The 20,800-nt window shown below is 45.6% G+C and overlaps 1 protein-coding gene across 1 annotated transcript in view; it reads right to left on the reverse strand.

The window, feature by feature from the left end:
• LOC125453602 (dynein heavy chain domain-containing protein 1) overlaps nucleotides 1-20,800 on the reverse strand; it is a 198,284-nt gene that overhangs the window by 120,594 nt on the left and 56,890 nt on the right. The window contains exons 12-19 of the mRNA XM_059646974.1: nucleotides 18,002-18,127; nucleotides 16,822-17,098; nucleotides 14,743-14,870; nucleotides 13,840-14,038; nucleotides 10,918-11,009; nucleotides 6,481-6,697; nucleotides 2,376-2,501; nucleotides 1,902-2,005 (exon numbers count right to left, since the gene is read on the reverse strand). Coding sequence (XP_059502957.1) covers nucleotides 1,902-2,005; nucleotides 2,376-2,501; nucleotides 6,481-6,697; nucleotides 10,918-11,009; nucleotides 13,840-14,038; nucleotides 14,743-14,870; nucleotides 16,822-17,098; nucleotides 18,002-18,127 — 1,269 coding nt within the window. The remainder of the gene's footprint in view (nucleotides 1-1,901; nucleotides 2,006-2,375; nucleotides 2,502-6,480; nucleotides 6,698-10,917; nucleotides 11,010-13,839; nucleotides 14,039-14,742; nucleotides 14,871-16,821; nucleotides 17,099-18,001; nucleotides 18,128-20,800) is intronic.

Below are 20,800 nucleotides of genomic sequence, written 5' to 3' on the forward strand. Positions count from 1 at the left end.
GATGAACACAGCAGGCCAAGCAGCATGTCAGGAGCACAAAAGCTGACGTTTCGGGCCTAGACCCTTCATCAGAGAGGGGGATGGGGTGAGGGTTCTGGAATAAATAGGGATAGAGGGGGGAGGCGGACCGAAGATGGAGAGAAAAGAGGATAGGTGGAGAGGAGAGTATAGGTGGGGAGGTAGGGAGGGGATAGATCAGTCCAGGGAAGACGGACAGGTCAAGGAGGTGGGATGAAGTTAGTAGGTAGGAAATGGAGGTGCGGCTTGGGGTGGGAGGAAGGGATGGGTGAGAGGAAGAACAGGTTAGGGAGGCAGAGACAGGCTGGGCTGGTTTTGGGATGCAGTGGGGGGAGGGGAGATTTTGAAGCTGGTGAAGTCCACATTGATACCATTGGGCTGCAGGGTTCCCAAGTGGAATATGAGTTGCTGTTCTCACACACCACTCCACCAACCTCCGGATACAACGCATCATCCTCCAACATTTCCGCCATCTACAATCCGACCCCACCACCCAAGACAATTTTCCATCCCCACCCTTGTCTGCTTTCCGGAGAGACCACTCTCTCCATGACTCCCTTGTTTGCTCCACACTGCCCTCCAACCCCACCACACCCGGCACCTTCCCCTGCAACTGCAGGAAGTGCTACACTTGCCCCCACACCTCCTCCCTCACCCCTATCCCAGGCCCCAAGATGACTTTCCATATTAAGCAGAGGTTCACCTGCACATCTGCCAATGTGGTATACTGCATCCATTGTACCCGGTGTGGCTTCCTCTACATTGGGGAAACCAAGCGGAGGCTTGGGGACCGCTTTGCAGAACACCTCCGCTCGGTTCGCAATAAACAACTGCACTTCCCAGTCGCAAACCATTTCAACTCCCTCTCCCATTCTTTAGATGACATGTCCATCATGGGCCTCCTGCAGTGCCACAATGATGCCACCCGAAGGTTGCAGGAACAGCAACTCATATTCCGCTTGGGAACCCTGCAGCCCAATGGTATCAATGTGGACTTCACCAGCTTCAAAATCTCCCCTTCCCCCACCGCATCCCAAAACCAGCCCAATTCGTCCCCTCCCCCCACTGCACCACACAACCAGCCCAGCTCTTCCACTCCCCCCACTGCATCCTAAAACCAGCCCAGCCTGTCTCTGCCTCCCTAACCTGTTCTTTCTCTCACCCATCCCTTCCTCCCACCTCAAGCCGCACCACCATTTCCTACCTACTAACCTCATCCCACCTCCTTGACCTGTCCATCTTCCCTGGACTAACCTATCCCCTCCCTACCTCCTCACCTATACTCTACTCTCCACCTATCTTCTTTTCTCTCCATCTTCGGTCCGCCTCCCCCTCTCTCCCTATTTATTCCAGAACCCTCACCCCATCCCCCTCTCTGATGAAGGGTCTAGGCCCGAAACATCAGCTTTTGTGCTCCTGAGATGCTGCTTGGCCTGCTGTGTTCATCCAGCTTCACACTTTATTATCTTGAATCTCTGACTATGACTCTTTGTTTCAGAATGGTTCTTAAGAAGTCATACTGGACTTAAAAAAATAATGCTGTATCTCTCTCTACAGATGCTTGTAGACCTGCTGAGATTCTCCAGCATTCTCTTTGTTTGTTTCGATACCTTACCTGCTGTATTTGACACTCTTTAACCCAACTCCAATAATCCTTCTACTCCTCACCTTCCTGTCCCAGAGAGGCCAAGGTTCTGGATTTTCGCTCCTCCTTCTCAGCTGTGTGGCTGGGAACTGAGTGCTTCACAGCTCCAAAGATTAGGAAGCTGTTCCATCAAACCTTGGGCGAAAGGGAGCTGCCTGATCAGAGATTCTGAGATTATTAGTTATGTCTCTAATCCATTTTTCTTTCTCAGGTTCTGCTCTGACTTAGAGCCACTCACCAAACTTGGATCTGGTTTCCGAGCATTCAGCTCCATCTCGTAAAAGACCTGGTGAAGAAAGACCCACTTATCCTGGAACATCTTCCACAGATCCAGCAACTCTCCTGGAGAATGAGAGAAGGAGACATGGGAATACAGAATGCAGAGAAGGACCTACAGGACATAGATTTTTAAACCAAACAGGTTGTTTGTCAATTGGGTATTTCCATTTCTGGCTCTTTCAGAATTGGAGGTGCTGCTGTGCTGTGAGGATTGGGATTATGTTTAGTGGGCGGAGATGATTTGGGAGGCAGCAGTGTGGTGTGGAAGTGATGAGGGTGGGAGTAGGTCCCTGGGGACAATGTGTTGATGATTTCAAGGTGATGAGGCTGGCCAGCACTGGATGGAAAATGGGATCCGGAGTTTTAGTTTTTGTGGCTGTAAGATTAGTTGAAGGAAGGCTGATGATGTTAATATATAGATTATGTAACTTACCAAAGTGCTGGATCATTTCCATAAGTTTCTCAGCTTCTTCCTGAATGTTTCCAAGTGCTGTCGTAGACACAATCATGCTCAAGGTCATCAAACTATCCTCAGTCTGCCATCTCACTCTCTCCATCTCTGGGTCAGACAGGTGACATATCAGACTCATCAAAAAGCTGGTCAATGACTCATCTTTTACCCTCCCACTTTTCTCAATATAACAAACAATTTCACTTCATTTTATCTTTACAATTATAGCCAGTCTCACTCTTTGAACTCAGCCATTATCTCCTTAGCTCCGAATATCAAATCTAGCAAACTCATCCTTCTTCATTCAACATCAGCATTCTTGAATTCTAGACAACAACAGTACAGAAGCAGGCTATTCAGCCCGTCATATACATTCTGGCTCCTTCCAAGACTAATTGGGTTAGTCCCATTAAGAGGGAGCATACCAACACAGTGCCAAGAATATGAGGAACTTCAACTTCTCCCCCTCGCCCATTTTGGTTTGTTGAAGCAAGCTACAAGCAGCAGCAACACCTCAAATTTATATCAAACCTTTAATGTCAAACATTCCCAGGTGCTTCAATGAGGCTTAACAAGTTTAATTATCAGACTAATTTTCCTTGAGCCATGTAAAGAAATTTTCGCTTTATGTGTCCACAAGTTTGGTCAAAGGTTTTAAGGAACATCTTCAAAGAACAGAGTGGGATAGAGAGACAGAAAGATTTAGGGAGGGAATTCCAGACCTTGGGCCCCAAACAGCTGCAGGTTCAGGCACTGATGGTGGGTCAACTGAAAACAAAAAATTCTGGAAATTACAGCAACCTGTAATTTGGGAGGCAGCAGTGTGCAAGTGATGAGGGTGGGAGTAGGACCCTGGGGACAATGTGTTGATGATTTCAAGGCAATGAAGCTGGCCAGCACTGGATGGAAAGTGACAGGATCCGTGGAGAGACAGTAAGCAAACCTTTCAAGCCCAAGATGTCTCCTCATCAAATATTAAAAGGCTAAAGATAGTTACTTAAAATGATACATGACAAAAGTGACAGTGCAAAGGGATCAGTGCAGGAATCACTGATATTTATCATTTACAGAAGCAATTTTTACCCAGGAACTCCACATTTCATGTGGAATATAATGGGAGTTAGATTATCTATTTCATTGGGAGGAGTGGAGGTGCAGAATATTTTTTATAAAAGTAAGAGATTTGAACAAGTTCACGAAGGAAGTGGAATCTCTGGTCAAGAGGAAGAAGAAGGCTTATGTTAGGATGAGATGTGAAGGCTCAGTTAGGGATCTTGAGGGTTACAAGGTAGCCAGGAAAGACCTAAAGACAGAGCTCAGAAGAGCCAGGAGGAGACATGAGAAGTTGCTGGCGGATAGGATCAGGGTAAACCCTAAGGCTCTCTATAGGTATTTAAGGAATAAAAGAATGACGAGAGTAAGATCAGGGCCAATCAAGGATCGTAGTGGGAAGTTGAGTGTGGAGTCACAGGAGATAGGGGAAGCACTAATACTTTTCGACAGTATTCACTCTAGAAAATGACAATGTTGTCGAGGAGAATACTGAGATACAGGCTACTAAACTAGGTGGGATTGAGGTTCACAAGGAAGAGGTATTAGAAATCCTACAGAGGGTGAAGATAGATAAGTCCCCTGGGCCAGATGGGATTTAACCTAGGATCCTCTGGGAAGCCAGGGACGAGATTGCCGAGCCTTTGGCATTGATCTTTAACTCTTCATTGTCTACAGGAATAGTGCCAGATGACTGGAGGATAGCAAATGTAGTTCCCCTGTTCAAGAAGGGGAGTAGAGACAACCCTGGTAATTATAGACCAGTGAGCCTTACCTCAGTTGTTGGTAAAGTGTTGGAAAAGGTTATAAGGGATAGGATTTATAATCATCTAGAAAAGAATAATTTGATTAGGGATAGTCAGCATGGTTTTGTGAAGGGTAGGTCATGCCTCACAAACCTTACTGAGTTCTTTGAGAAGGAGACCAAACAGGTAGATGAGAGTAAACCGGTTGATGTGGTGTACATGGATTTCAGCAAGGTGTTCGATAAGGTTCCCCACAGTAGGCTATTGTACAAAATGTGGAGGAATAGGATTGTGGGAGATATAGCAGTTTGGATCAGAAATGGGCTTGCTGAAAGAAGACAGAGGGTGGTGGTTGATGGGAAATGTTCATCCTGGAGACCAGTTACTCGTGGTGTACCGCAAGGGTTGGTGTTGAGTCCACTGCTGTTTGTCATTTTTATAAATGACCTGAATGAGGGCATAGAAGGATGGGTTAGTAAATTTGCAGACGACACCAAGGTCGGTGGAGTTGTGGATAGTGAAGAAGGATGTTGTAGGTTACAGAGAGACATAGACAAGCTGCAGAGCTGGGCTAAGAGGTGGCAAATGGAGTTTAATGCGGACAAGTGTGAGGTGATGCACTTTGGTAGGAGTAACTGGAAGGCAAAGTACTGGGCTAATGGTAAGATTCTTGGTAGTGTAGATGAGCAGAGAGATCTCGGTGTCCATGTACACAGATCCTTGAAAGTTGCCACCCAGGTTGACAGGGTTGTAAAGAAGGCATACAGTGTTTTAGAGATAATGGGAACTGCAGATGCTGGAGAATCCAAGATAATAAAATGTGAAGCTGGATGAACACAGCAGGCCAAGCAGCATCTCAGGAGCACAAAAGCTGACTTTTCGGGCCTAGACCCTTCATCAGAGAGGGGGATGGGGTGAGGGTTCTGGAATAAATAGGGAGAGAGGGGGAGGCGGACCGAAGATGGAGAGAAAAGAAGATAGGTGGAGAGAGTATAGGTGGGGAGGTAGGGAGGGGATAGGTCAATCTAGGGAAGATGGACAGGTCAAGGAGGTGGGATGAGGTTGGTAGGTAGATGGGGGTGCGGCTTGGGGTGGGAGGAAGGGATGGGTGAGAGGAAGAACAGGTTAGGGAGGCAGAGACAGGTTGGACTGGTTTTGGGATGCAGTGGGTGGAGGGGAAGAGCTGGGCTGGTTGTGTGGTGCAGTGGGGGGAGGGGACGAACTGGGCTGGTTTAGGGATGCGGTGGGGGAAGGGGAGATTTTGAAACTGGTGAAGTCCACATTGATACCATTAGGCTGCAGGGTTCCCAGGCGGAATATGAGTTGCGGTTCCTGCAACCTTCGGGTGGCATCATTGTGGCACTGCAGGAGGCCCATGATGGACATGTCATCTAAAGAATGGGTGGGGGAGTGGAAATGGTTTGCGACTGGGAGGTGCAGTTGTTTGTTGCGAACTGAGCGGAGGTGTTCTGCAAAGCGGTCCCCAAGCCTCCGCTTGGTTTCCCCAATGTAGAGGAAGCCATATAGAAAATATGACCTGGCACATTTTGATAGGAAGAATATAGAAGTCACATTCTCCCATTGTTTGTGATGTCTCATGGTCATTACTGCTTTAAGAGGCATGCTCATGATATGACTACTGTATCACAGCATATAACCTGACACTATAAAGATCTCAAATTCCATAATAACAGGAAGGCCACCTGATATATGACTCGCTGTTGAAAATGTTCTATTATCTGCCACTGAAAAACTTAATCATATCTCAGACACTGAAGTGCCTGCAAATGTGAGATATGTATCTACCAGGAGCTGTAATAAATGTCTGTTGAATCTTTCAATACCACATTCTTTACATCTAATTCTGATGTTACACGAACTAACATAAGCACTGCCCTTTCACATACAAATATCCAGCTGAAGGCAAAAATCCAAAGCACTGTTGTAGATGTAGGTTCTGTGGGGTTAAAAGAGGGATAGAAACACCAAAAAATAGGGGTAATGTAGACCATTCAGCCCTTAAAGCCTGCTCTGTCTTTCAATACGATCATGGCTGATCATCCAACTCAGGTCCCTGTTCCTACTTTCTCTCCTTTCCCTTTTTGCCTTTTAGCCCAAGGATTAGATGTAAAACTCCTTCTTGAAAACATTCAGTGTTTTAGTCTCAGCTACTCTCTATCGTATCGAATCCCACAGGCTCCCCACTCTCTTGGTGAAGACATTTCTCCTCATCTCAGTCCTAAATGACCAAACCCCTATCCTTAGATGATGACCCCAGGTTTTGTTCTTACCAATAAGGGTCAGTGTTCCACTGTTTTTTGCAGCCCAGCCTTCCTGAGGTGGATGATGTTTTCTGCCTTGGGATCTTTCAGATCCACTGGGATGAGGGTCCTGATAATGAAACACTGCAATGTGTGTGACAAATTTGAACTCATAATGTTGCCAGAGTTTCTCTACTGACCGCAAGAGTTTCTGAAGTTCAAATTCCTTCTTGGCTTTGATTAATATCTAGAAAGAGGAGGACAAAAGAGATTAGCCAAAGTTATTAGAGATAATGGGAACTGCAGATGCTGGAGATTCCAAGATAATAAAATGTGAGGCTGGATGAACACAGCAGGCCAAGCAGCATCTCAGGAGCACAAACGCAGACGTTTCGGGCCTAGACCCTTCATCAGAGAGGGGGATGGGGGGAGGGAACTGGAATAAATAGGGAGAGAGGGGGAGGCGGACCGAAGATGGAGAGTAAAGAAGATAGGTGGAGAGGGTGTAGGTGGGGAGGTAGGGAGGGGATAGGTCAGTCCAGGGAAGACGGACAGGTCAAGGAGGTGGGATGAGGTTAGTAGGTAGCTGGGGGTGCGGCTTGGGGTGGGAGGAAGGGATGGGTGAGAGGAAGAACCGGTTAGGGAGGCAGAGACAGGTTGGACTGGTTTTGGGATGCAGTGGGTGGGGGGGAAGAGCTGGGCTGGTTGTGTGGTGCAGTGGGGGGAGGGGATGCACTGGGCTGGTTTAGGGATGCAGTAGGGGAAGGGGAGATTTTGAAACTGGTGAAGTCCACATTGATACCATATGGCTGCAGGGTTCCCAGGCGGAATATGAGTTGCTGTTCCTGCAACCTTCGGGTGGCATCATTGTGGCAGTGCAGGAGGCCCATGATGGACATGTCATCAAGAGAATGGGAGGGGGAGTGGAAATGGTTTGCGACTGGGAGGTGCAGTTGTTTGTTGCGAACTGAGCGGAGGTGTTCTGCAAAGCGGTCCCCAAGCCTCCGCTTGGTTTCCCCAATGTAGAGGAAGCCGCACCGGGTACAGTGGATGCAGTATACCACATTGGCAGATGTGCAGGTGAATCTCTGCTTAATGTGGAATGTCATCTTGGGGCCTGGGATGGGGGTGAGGGAGGAGGTGTGGGGACAAGTGTAGCATTTCCTGCGGTTGCAGGGGAAGGTGCCGGGTGTGGTGGGGTTGGAGGGCAGTGTGGAGCGAACAAGGGAGTCACGGAGAGAGTGGTCTCTCCGGAAAGCAGACAGGGGAGGGGATGGAAAAATGTCTTGGGTGGTGGGGTCGGATTGTAAATGGCGGAAGTGTCGGAGGATAATGCGTTGTATCCGGAGGTTGGTAGGGTGGTGTGTGAGAACGAGGGGGATCCTCTTGGGGCGGTTGTGGCGGGGGCGGGGTGTGAGGGATGTGTCGCGGGAAATGCGGGAGACGCGGTCAAGGGCGTTCTCAATCACCGTGGGGGGAAAGTTGCGGTCCTTAAAGAACTTGGACATCTGGGATGTGCGGGAGTGGAATGTCTTATCGTGGGAGCAGATGCGGCGGAGGCGGAGGAATTGGGAATAGGGGATGGAATTTTTGCAGGAGGGTGGGTGGGAGGAGGTGTGTTCTAGGTAGCTGTGGGAGTCGGTGGGCTTGAAATGGACATCAGTTACAAGCTGGTTGCCTGAGATGGAGACTGAGAGGTCCAGGAAGGTGAGGGATGTGCTGGAGATGGCCCAGGTGAACTGAAGGTTGGGGTGGAAGTTATTCCCTTGTTTAAGAAAGGAGCAGCGATAATCTAGGAAATTATAGGCTGGTGAGCCTGATGTCTATGGTGGGGAAGATTTTGGAGAAGATACTGAGGGACAAGATATATGCATATTTAGAACACAATGGACTAGTTAGTGACAGGAAACATGTTTTGTATGGGGAAGGTCATGTCTCATGAACCTGAATGAGCTTTTAGAAGGAGAGATAAAGATAATTGATGAGGGAAGGGCTGCGGATGTAGTTTATATGGGTTTTAGTCAGGCATCTGATAAAGTCCCACATGGCAGATTGGTACAAAATCTAAAATCACATGGGATTCAGAGTGTGTATTTGGCTAGATGGTACAAAACTAGCTTGGTCATAGAAGACAGAAGGTAGTGGTGGAAAGGTGTTCTTCAGAATGGAGGCCGGTAACTAGTGGTGTTCCACAGGGATCAGTCTTAAGTCCTCTGTTGGTCGTGATATATATAAATGATCTGAGGGGAAATGTTGGTGGCCTGATTAGTAAGTTCGCAGATGACATGAAGATTGGTTGAGTTGCTAACAGTGTTGCCAATTGTGAAAGGATACAACAGGATATTGATAGATTGGCGACTTGGACACGGAAATGGCAGATGGCGTTTAATCCAAACAAATGCGAAGTGATGCATTTTGGAGGGTCACATTTAGGTATGAATTATGTTGTAAATAGCAGAACCCTTAGGAACATTAATATACAGCTGTTGCCTGGTCTCAATGGCAGTTGCTATGGGGAAAGATCAAAAGGACTAGGATTTCTTTCATTGAAAAGTAGGCGGCTGAGAGAAGACCTGATAGAGGTCTCCAAAATTATGAGAGGCTTGGGGGATAAGGTGGATAGTCAGAGGCTTTTCCCCAGGGCTGAAGTTTCAGTTATAAGGGGACATCGGTTCAAGGCAAGAGGGGAAAACTTTGATGGAGATGTGCGAGGGAAGTTTTTTATACAGTGTGGTAGGAGCCTGGAATGCACTGCCAGAGATGGTGGTGGAAGCAGGCACGTTGGTGACATTTAGGCATCTGGATGGTTACATGAATAGGGAGAGAATAGTGGGATATGGACTGAATAAGGGCAGAAAGTTTGTCTTTTGGATTCGTCAGGGCGTGATGATCGGTACAGACTTGGAGGGCTGAAGGGCCTGTTTCTGTGCTATACTTCTCTTTCGTTCTTTTGATAATGGTGAACATCTTGCAATGTGCAGTGCATAAAATTATCAGTGAGACAGCAACATTCCCAAGGTTCCCGAGGAACAGCTACATGTCCCTACCTATTGACAACATGAAGACAGCACTACGGCTCAGCTCCAGGCTGAAAGCGACCTCTTCAAGCTCCAGGCTCTCAGTTGACTGCGGCCACATTTCCTTGCATACTTTGATGAGCAGCTTGTTGACTTTCTCCACTGACAGGAAAGTCACTGCCTCTGCACAAAGCTGGTTCGTGATGTGGCAGAACAGCTGTTTTACTGCGTACTTGCACTACATTTATTGCAACCAGGTCAGCCAGTTACAGCACAGAAAATAGGTGCAGCAGAACATTCTTCCCACCAAGACTGCTCCAGCTTTTATTACAATCAGGCCTAATCCTGGGCTTCATCTTCACATTCCTGCCCATTCCCATATCACTGGATTCCCTGGTAGCAATATTCATCTATTCCAGCTTTAAATATGTTGGGGTTGAGGATTCCAAATATTCACGACACTTGAAAGTGAAGAAATTCTCCTCATCTCAGTCCAAAATGATGGTCTCTTTATCCTGAGGCTGTATGTCCAAGTTCTAGACTCCTCAACCCAGGCAGAAACAATCTCTCAGTGTCAACCCTTCATGAAATTTCCTCATTCCTCACAGCTCCAGAGAAGATCCAACCTCTTGTCATCAGCCAACACACTCATTACTATGGTGATTCCAGCTGTTTGCCTGGACTGTGCTGACAGGGATAATTGTCCTTAACCATGGTTTCAGCTTGGCACTGTGTTGCACCGTTGCCCTACCACGGTGAGCTGGGTAGGTCCAAATAGGAATAGACAGAGATGTAGCCAATCACAGAGATTGCCTGTGTATTGCCAGCATTTGCCGTTTACAGTCATTTGCCAAGCCCTCTGTGTACTAACCCTCCCCTCTTCCTCTATTCCCGACTCCTTCCTGACCCTCTTCACTACTCCCCTTCTCCATTTCACTTTGCTCTGTTTCCATTGGTACATTAAGAGGCCATGCAGCCCTTACAGTCTATTCTGCCATTCAGACTGAACTGTGATAATCTCGTAAAAACCAAAAGAACTGCGAATGCTGTAAATCAAGAACAAAAAAAAAGTTGCTGGAAAAACTCAGCAGGTCTAGCAGTATCTGTGAAGGAGAAAACAGAGTTAAGGTTTCGGGTCAGGTGACCCTTCCTCATAATTTATAACCTAGTACCCTTTTCATAACAACTAATCTCCTAGTATCATTTTCAACATTCACAGTTGCCCCCCCATCTTGTGTGGACTTGTTTCCACATTTCATTCCTGAAAAGCCTGGCTCGAATTTTAGACTCACCCCTGAGTCTGAGATTCGTCCCCAGCACCTTGCCCCTCCCTCATCCCTCCATAGCCCCTGCTATCCCACTCTCTCCTGTCCTCAGTATTGTTCAGTACAGGTGGGTGCCTGCCTACTGAAGCAGTGTGTTTGGGACGAGGACCAGTGAGCTCACTTACCTGTGCAATAAAGTCACTGTAACTGGGAAGGTCATAGGACAGAAGCTCAGATAGGGTCATGTCCCACACAGGATTCCAGGTCTCTCCCATCTCTGAAACCAGAATATAGTTCAATCTCAGCCAACATCAACATCATTCTCAAACCCAAAATTAACCTCAGGCCCAGAATCAACCTTAAACCCAACTTCAACCTTAAACCCCAAGCTCAACCCCATGTTTGGTTTGGACTCTACATTTGGTTCTGATGCCAGTCCATTTTCACTCGCCAGGGCGGAACTGTGTGTGGGTTGAGAGTTTCGGTGAACTGAGTTTTGCTGCTCTACTCACACAGGCAATGCTTCATTGAGCAATCAACACATTCACAATAGTACGTTTCACCTAAAAGGCACTGTAGAAGCAATTACACCAGGACAGAATGAAACCTGGACTGAGTGACACCTGGTCAGAATAATACTGAGGCAAAATGACTCATGGTCGGAGGATCACTGGAGAGAGAGGCTATTTACACTGGGTGACATTTGGAAACAGTCAACACTTTACTGTACCCTGGTGACAGCACCTTCAAGACAGGACAGGACCGTGAGAAATTATGATATTGAAGCTAAAGTAGGCCATTCAGCCCCTTTAACCTGCTCCATCTTTTGATAAGATTGTGACTGTCTATGTGTCACATTCCCATCTACCCCTTAGATTTCCCACCTCTACCTTAAAAATATCCAATGACCTTGCCACCATAGGCTTCTGAGGCAGACAGTTCCAAAGTCACTCAATCCTCTCAGAGAATTTTCACCCTCACTCTCTAAACTCCACTGGAAACAAGGCCAGCCTGTATAATCTAACCTATTAAGGGGGAGGCTAGTGACAGTTTGGAAAATGTCGAATATCTTTGAACATTCAGTTCCCAGGGCTGGTATATCGCTATTATGACAATGAGATCATACCCCTCTTTCTCTGAATGTGCCTTTAGATCATTGGCTTTGTTGTGGGTAGTGTGTGTGTTTAGGTACAGTGCCCTTTGTCTTTTTTGACATCATACTGTTCTCAAAATGCACTCAATCCTCAGTTTTGTTTCTCTGGATTGTCTTCGGATCTCCTTGCAGCTTTCAACTTCCTGATACCAGCTTAATTACATTCCAGTTTGTGTTACCCGTCAGGTTCCTGTCCCTGTGATGTAGTTTAAACCTGCCCTAGCAGCCCTGGTACATCTCCCTGGGAGGATATGACTCCCAGGCCCATTCAGCTTGTTCCACCTGCCTCAGAACTGGTCCCCATGTCTCAGAATCTGATGCGTCTCTCCTACAGTAGTTCTACAGCCGTGTGTTCAATTGATTGACCCTCCTGGTCTTATACTTGCCAGCACATGGCACCGGGAGTAATTTTAAGCTTCCTTTCCAAACATCCTGCTTTTTAATTTCCTTCCCAACTCTGCCTTCAGGCCCTCCTCCTGCTTCCTCCCTCTTGTTTTCTGGACCACGATCTCTGGTGAACCACCCCCTTCCCCAGAATAATGTCCTGCAGCCACTCTGTGACCCCACTGACCCTGGCACCAGGAGACAACATACTGTCCTGGAGTTACATTTACTGCCACAGAAACACCTATCAGATCCCTGACTGTGAAATCCCCTCTCTACAGCCCTTCCATTTTTCTCTGTACACCCTCTCTCCCTTTGTACGACAGACACATCCTTGGTGTATGGACTTGTCTCTGGCTGCGTCCCTCTGTGGAATTATTGCCCTCACAAGTTTCTGATTGACAAGTACGATAGACTTAGGGGACTCTTGCACTACCTACTGGGTTTTCTTACACTACCAGGTGGTCATCCATTCCCTCGCTACCTGTCACTCCTAATTAGTCACTTCCTGCTCTTGCTCCCATTTTCTTGTATAAGTGCCATCCACAGACACACAGTGGTGACTCCAGACACTGAAAACCCTGAACTGAAGCTTGTGCAACCAGGGACACTTCCTGCAGTTTGTCTGGGACACAGGATATGGTCATGACTTTACACATTCCATAGGATGTACTGTCCATCTGGCCCAACTGACCTGACCTAACCCCAAGAATTATTTATTATCCTCTGAATTAATATAAACTTACTTAAATCTTACGCTCACATCATCAGTAATGCTGTTTCCCTAATGCTGGGTCCTCACCTCAAACAGTCACTTTGATCCCTGAAGCACACCACTGATTCCAGCTTGGTGACCAGAAGATATATCACTCATACCTACCCTCTGTTTCCTGTTAACCAGTCAATCTTCTGTCCATGTCAATACGTTACTTCTTTCACCATGAGCTTTTATTTTCTATACGTGGCACCTTATCTGAGGCCTTCAGAAACAGAAGTACAATACATCACTGATTCCTCTTTAATCTGCAGCACATTTCACTTCCTCAAAGAACTGCAATAAATTTGTTAAACTTGATTTCCCCTTGGATGAAGCTATGCTGACTCTTCTGGATTATCTTGGGATTTTCGAAGTGTGCATCTACGATCTTATTCTTGAAAATTCTACCACCTTCTACGCAACAGACATCAAGCCAACTGGCCTATAGTTTCCTGTCTTCCGGCTCCCTCCCTTGTTGAATAGATAGGTTATATAAGTTATTTTTCAGTCTAAGGGAACATTCCTGAACTGAGGGAAGTTTGGAAAATAAACATCAACACATCTACTAGCTCATTGACCACTCCTTTAAGACCCTAGGATAAAATCCATCTGGATACAAAGACCTGCCTATCAATTTGCTCCATACTGCTTCCCTCGAGATTGTAATTTCACCAAGTTCCTCTTTCCCTTTGACTTCCTGATTTACAGTGACAACAAAAACAAAGTACACCCTGCAGAGAGTGAGCAGCAACTGCAGGAGGGAGGGATCTGTACCCCACAGGGGTTGTTATAGTTGAGGAGCAGAGGGTTTACCTATGAAGATGGCCTTCCAATGCCTCTCCTGTATCTCGGGGCGATGAAGATCTATCAGGATTGGTAAGAACTTTTTAAACTGCATTAGCATTTCTTCTAAGACGCGCAGAATCTCATCATTGCGAGGGACAGATTCTCGAAGCTGGTTTAATGTCAGGAACCACTGGTCCAAAATCTTCATCACCTGATTCAGATCCAACTGAGGGGAAAATACAAGAACTGAGTATCAACTGTGTAGCTCCCAGATACTTCACAATAAAGCATCTCTTCCAACAACTCTCCACTCTGCTCTATAGCCTCTCACTATCCCCTCCTCCATTCCCCTTCCAATCCTCACAGACCGCTCTCCATTTCCCCTTTCCTTCCACCCTCTCCATTGTAAACTGAAACTAAAGCTCACTCTACATTGTTCCCCATCAAACACTCGCAGGACTGGGACAGCACGTGGTTAGGTACAGAGTAAAACTCACTCTACGCTGTTCCCCATCAAACCGTCCCAGGACGGGGACAGTACGGGGTTAGATACAAGGTAAGTCTCTCCCTACACTGTTCCCCCATCAAATACTCCAGGACAGGGACAGCATGGGGGTTGGATACAGAGTAAAACTCCATCTATACTGTACCCCATCAAACATTCCCTGGTTAGGGATAGCGCACGGTTAGATACAGAATCAGGGCAAGGTCTGGATGTTGAGTTACCTTTGGAAGCTGTTTATTCCTCAGAGCAGTTTTACAACAGGAGGCTCTGGGTGTTCTCACTATTCAAGTGAAATGAATGAATGTGGCAAATACCGATTGAGAGTGACCCATTGAAGGTCAGCGCCTCGTGGGTAGGTGGGTAGCCGCATGCAGTTACTATATTGGGGTTTACGCGTTTAGTGAAACACTCCGGATGAGCTTTACCCTTTTGTACACCGTCTTCTTCCAGTCCTTGATTTCCTGAGATGATGAGTAGAAGAGATTCCACAAAGCTTGCCTGGAAGTGATATTCTTTTCTGTCAGGTTAAGAAAAGCTAAATCAAAGGGTTCACCTGCAGAAAAGACAGTGCACAGGGAGATGCAGTGAGTGACAGACAACCACCAATTATATCCACACAGACTCACCAACTGTGAGGGAGTCACCCCAGAAAGTGAGTGATATACTTGACAGGCACGCAGACCTAACGCACTGATCCTGTCCCTCTCTCTCTCTCTCTCTCTTTTTTACACACACACGCACGCATGCACACACACACGCACACACAAAATGGGAGGAAAGGTCTTGTAAGTGTCTCCAGCTTGAGGAACAAAGTATTTGACACCTGCATCTCAGGGTTTTACATAAAGTAGTATACTTTAGTGGACGTGCCAGTATTGGGCTGGGGTGGACAAAGTCAGAAATCACATGACACCAGGTTTTAGTCCAATGGGTTTATTTGAAATCATAAGCTTTCAAAGCACTGCCCCTTCATTAGGTGAAGTGAAGAGAAACATAAGGCACAAAATTTATAGACAGAGAGATCAATAGGCAGAGAAATCAAAAGATCAAACAAATGATGTGAGTGGACTGTTGATAGACTGAATAATAATTCTCTTCAGGTGATCAGACAGTGTGAGATAGTGGAGGCATTGGCTGAAACATTCTCTCACTAGATTCCAGGAGTGTTTCAGCTGATTGGGAACCAGCTAATGCGATGCCCCTGTTCAAGAAGCAAGTGAGACAGGAAATGGTCAATAAGTCAGCCTAATGTCAGTTGTTAGAAAGGGGATTGGTAAGTCAATACAATTTCAAAAACAAATAACGTGACAGAGAGTAAAGAAGCAGTCAGGAATCCCACTTCAGGTACAGCAGGGAATGGCAAAACTATTAAAAGTATATTGAATAAACTGGTAGAAAGAAATAATAAAACAAGTGAATAAAGTATCAGTGCTGTGGGGTGTGTTCAAGTGGGTGGCTCGAAAGAAAGAGAGTTCTATGTACAAATACATGGAACATAAGGGATAAATTAAATGAGCTGCAGGCACAAATTCAAATTGGAGGTGATGAAATAGTAGGTATTATTGAGAAAAGGCTGCTGGATGATCAGAAGTGGGAACTAAATATATCAGATTACAAGGTTTACAGGACAGACAGGAAAAATGGCAGAGTTGGAGCAACCTTACTGATCAGAAACAAAAATATTCCAATAGTGAGGAAAGTTATAATGGGAGGAAGCATTCAGTGGAGAACATGGGGTGGAACTAAGGAACAGTGAAGAATCTAAAACTGTCATAGGTGTTGCGTATAGGGCCCCCCGGTAGCAGCTCTGAAGAGCCACATTGTATAAGTCCAGAAACTATACAAATCTGTAACAAAGTCAGAGTCGTATTAATAAAGATTTTAAATTTAACATAGATTGGGAGAGACAGATAAGCCTCTGTCAGAAAGGTGGAGCGTGTCTGGAATAATTTCCTACAGCAATGTATCCTAGATGTAACAAGGGGAGAAGCAGTATTGGATTTAGAAATGAGTAATGAGCCGGATTTAATTAGTGACCTAACTCTGTGGGAACATTTATCAAATAGTGATTCCAAGATGGTCAAGTTCAATGTGCTGTTTGAAAGTGAAAAGCATGAATCAGCTCCAAACGTTTTAGATTTAGGTAAAGCCAACTTTAATGAGATGTGGCAGAGACTGTCCACAGTAAAGTGAGAAAATCTACTCCTGGGTAAAACAACTGAAGAACAGTGGTGGATGTTTAAAGAAACATTTAACACACATCCCTGAGAGAGAAATGCACCACTACATGCAAAAAACAACCAAGGACAACTAAAGAGATAAGGGATGGAATAAAACTAAAAGAAAGTACTTTCAAAAATGCAAAAACAGCACAGACCTTGCCAAATGGGAAAGGTACAAAGACCAGTGAAGGGCCATGAAACAGCTTCTAGGGAGCTACTAAAGGGATTGTGAAACGAAAGGCATTCATGACCATTACTAGACCAGACAGAGGTTTCTGCTACCTTTTAAGATGTTCCTGGAATTGCTGAGCTGCCCCAGTGCCTCTTTCAGAGACCAGAAATTTATTTTCATTTCCAGGAGTTGCTGCAAGATGATGACTGCACTCTGTGAAGGATCCAAGAAGGGACCAGAGATGACGCTGGAATTGATCATATGGACCTCTGATGCAAGGAGCCGGAACCTCTGGTCCAGGCTGTCAATGATGCTGTCTCGCTGCATGATTGTGAACTCAGAGGCTTCCTTAAATTCCCGGAGAAAAGTACCCCAAAGTTGCTCGATCTGTTGTGAGAGTGGAGAATCAGCTTGGAGTAACTGCCCAGTATTGCTTTTTGTTTATATATGGGATGTGGGCATCATTGGCTCAATCAGCATTCATTACCCATCCCTAATTGCTGTGATTTGGAGTCACATGTAGGCCAGACCAGGTAAGGATGGCAGATTTCCTTCCCTGAAGGATATTAGTGAACCAGATGGGTTTTTGTGATAATCGATAATGCTTAAATGATCGTCATTAGACACTTAATTCTAGATTTATTTACTCAACTCAAATGTCACCATCAGCCATGGTGGGATTTGAACCCTTGACCCCAGAACATTAACCTGGGATTCTGGATTACTAGTCCCGGGACATTAATACAACAGCACTGCCTCTTCTGGAACATGGATTAAAGATCACATTCGGAAGCAGTGACCTTGGAACTTTGAGCAGGTTTAGGAACAGGAATGGGCCATTCAGCCCCTTGACTCTGTTCCCCTCTTTGTTTAGAACATGGAATAATCACATCAAAACTTCAGCTGCCCACTTTAGTTCTCTATCCCTTAAACCCCACTTCCCCAACAGTCTACCAATCTCCTTCTCAAAATTAATCAAACCCCCATGCCCAGCATCAAATGCTAATTGGGGGACAGTGTTGTTCTAGACTGCCACCCGCTTTGTGTGACATACCCTCCCCATCTCAAACAGCCTGAGCTGAATTTGAAGGATTTCTACAACCCACCCTACCAGAGGAAATACTTCCTTTCACTTGCCCTATCAGATCTTTGAATCCACTGAAACCCCCTTGATCATCAGATTACCCCTTAATTCTCATGGCCACCATGCAGGATATGGCCGCTGAACCTTGACCCTACGACGCTATGACTCTCCACTACTCAGCTGTTCGGAAATGTTGGCTTTCCAACCTGCTCCTCTTCTTTGTCCCCATATGAGGATTGTTGGTGGGAATGTAGGCGGATAATCTGGATGAGGGAGAGTATGTAGTCCATTCTCTGCTGAAAATCTGTACTCTGCGAATCATACAACTTGAACTGAGAAACAAAAAGGAGATGGTGAGAAACACAACAAATCTTCGCTTACTGAAACACTCACTTAGATGTTCCCAACAATAACAATCTAACATTAATGCAGCAGCGAATGTAGTAAAACATCCTGTGGTACTTATCAAAATGTGGCATGGCACCATATAAGGAGATAGTAAGTTGGGGGCCAAGAACTTTAAGGAAGAAGAGGGTTTAAGGAATAATTTAAAGGACGAGGGAGAGAGAGAAAATAGCGAGAGAGAGTGGAGAGAGCAATGAGAGACAGAGAAGGCAAGAAAGGAGTACAAGAAAGAGAAATGAGCGAATAGGGGGTGAGAGATAGAGCTGTGAAGTATAGTGTGTGCTTTATGTACATTTTTAACATTTTTATTTTAAGTTCAGATTTTCAAATTAATATTGCATGATTTTTTCTGTGCTTGTGAAGAATTTAATGATGCATTTGTAAATATTTCTATAACCATGATGATTTCTTTTTAAACAATTTGTGATAGCTAGCCTTCAGAGCAAACAATATATTGCGAACATTAAGTGTGTTTAAGACTGAGAATGGTAAACAGTTGTGCATCAAGGTTCATGTTCAAAATTTCTGGATTTGGGATTGATTTTAGCCTCATTGAAAATACCCATTACTTAAAGAGAGAGACAGAAAGAAAGAAATACAGAGACATAGATACAGAGAGAGACAGAAACAGCGAGAGATAGAGAGAGACATACAGACAGAGACAGAGAGAGAGAAAGAGAGAGAGGGAGAGACACAGGGAGAGAGAGAGACAGAAATAGAGACTTGGCAAGAGAGAGAGAGAGAGAGAGAGAGATTTTAATTTTAGACTTCGTTTTTGGGAGTCCAGCAGTGGCCCTTGAATGATGCATCAAACTGTTTCCTAAGAAAAGGAGAAGGTAAAAGCAAAATGCTGTGAATGCTGGAAATCTGAAATGAAAACAGAAAATAGGGGAGAAACTCAGAAGGTCTAGCACCGTCAGTGGATAGAAGAGCAGAGTTAACATTTTGAATTTTGTTACCACTGTGCAGGGTGTCTGTGAGGCCACACCTGGAATATTGTGTATATTTTGGACCCTATATCTGAAAGGGATACACTGGTATTAGAAATGGTACAACTGAGATTCGCTCTGCTGATTCCTGGAATGAAGGGGTTGATTTAACAAGAACAGCTAAACAGGTCTTTATTCAGCAGAGATAATAGATCTATTAGTTATATTATCCCAAAATTCCTCGGGTCTGGAATGGTTCCAGTGGATTGGAAAAAAGCTAATATAATACCCTTATTCAAAAAGGCAGGGAAGCAGAAACCGGATATTTGAAAAGTCAAAATGTGCAGCCTGTTAGCACAAACAGGAAGGCTGATTTTTATCTGAATGGTGATAGTGGGAAAGGAGAATGTTCAGTGAGACCTGGGTGTCCTCATACACCAGTTACTGAAGGTAAGCATGCAGGTGCAGCAGGGGGTGAAGAAAGCAAGTGGTATGTTGGCCTTCATCGTGAGAGGGTTCGAGTACAGGAGCAGAGATGTCCTGCTGTAAGTATACAGGGCCTTGGTGAGACCACGCCCTGGAATATTGTGTGCAGGCTTGGTGTCCTTATCTGAGAAAGGATGTTCTGCAATGAAGTGAATGCAGCGATGACAGAAAAAAACCAATGAACTCGAATTAGAACAGGAACAAAGAAAGTTACAGCACAGAAACAGGCCCTTTGACCCTCCAAGCCTGCGCTGATCCAGATCCTCTGTCTAAACCTGTAACCTATTTTCCAAGGATCTGTATCCCTCTGCTCCCTGCCCATTAATGTATCTGTCCAGATAGATCTTAAATGACGCTATCGCACCCGCCCCTACCACTGGCAACACGTCCCAGGCACCCACCACCCTCTGTGTAAAGAACTTTCCACACATATCTCCTTTAAACTTTTCCCCTCTCACCTTGAAATCGTGACCCCGAGTAATTGAGTCCCCCACGCTGGGAAAAAGCTTCTTGCTATCCACCTGTCCATACCTCTCATGATTTTGTTGACCTCAATCAGGTCCCCCGCTCAACCTCAGATAATAAGGTGTGGAGCTGGATAACACAGCAGGCCAAGCAGCATCAGAGGAGCAGAAAGGCTGATACTGCGTGCCTAGACCATTCAAATGACAGCTTTCCTGCTCCTCTAATGCTGCTGGGCCTGCTGTGTTCATCCAGCTCCACACCTTGTTATCTCAGATTCTCCAGCATCTGCAGTTCCTACTATCTCTGATAATAATTCCCCCCCACCAACCTCCGTCTTTCTAATGTAAATAATCCTAACCTACCTGACCTCTCTTCATAGCTAGCGCCCTCCATACCAGGTAACGTCCTGGTGACCCTCCTCTGCACCCTCTCCAAAGCATCCACATCCTTTTGGTAATGTGAAGACCAGAACTGTACACAGTACTCCAAATGTGGTCAAACCAAAGTCCTATACAACTGTAACATGACCTGCCAACTCTTGTACTCAATACCCCGTCCGATGAAGGAAAGCATGCCGCATGCCTTCTTGACCATTCTATTGACCTGCATTGCCACCTTCAGGGAACGATGGGCCTGAACACCCAGATCTCTCTGTTCATCAATTTTCCCCAGGGCTTTTCCATTTACTGTATAGTTTGCTCTTGAATTGGATCTTCCAAA

Source organism: Stegostoma tigrinum, chromosome 6 (assembly GCF_030684315.1).
Source record: "Stegostoma tigrinum isolate sSteTig4 chromosome 6, sSteTig4.hap1, whole genome shotgun sequence".
Taxonomy (NCBI): domain Eukaryota; kingdom Metazoa; phylum Chordata; class Chondrichthyes; order Orectolobiformes; family Stegostomatidae; genus Stegostoma; species Stegostoma tigrinum.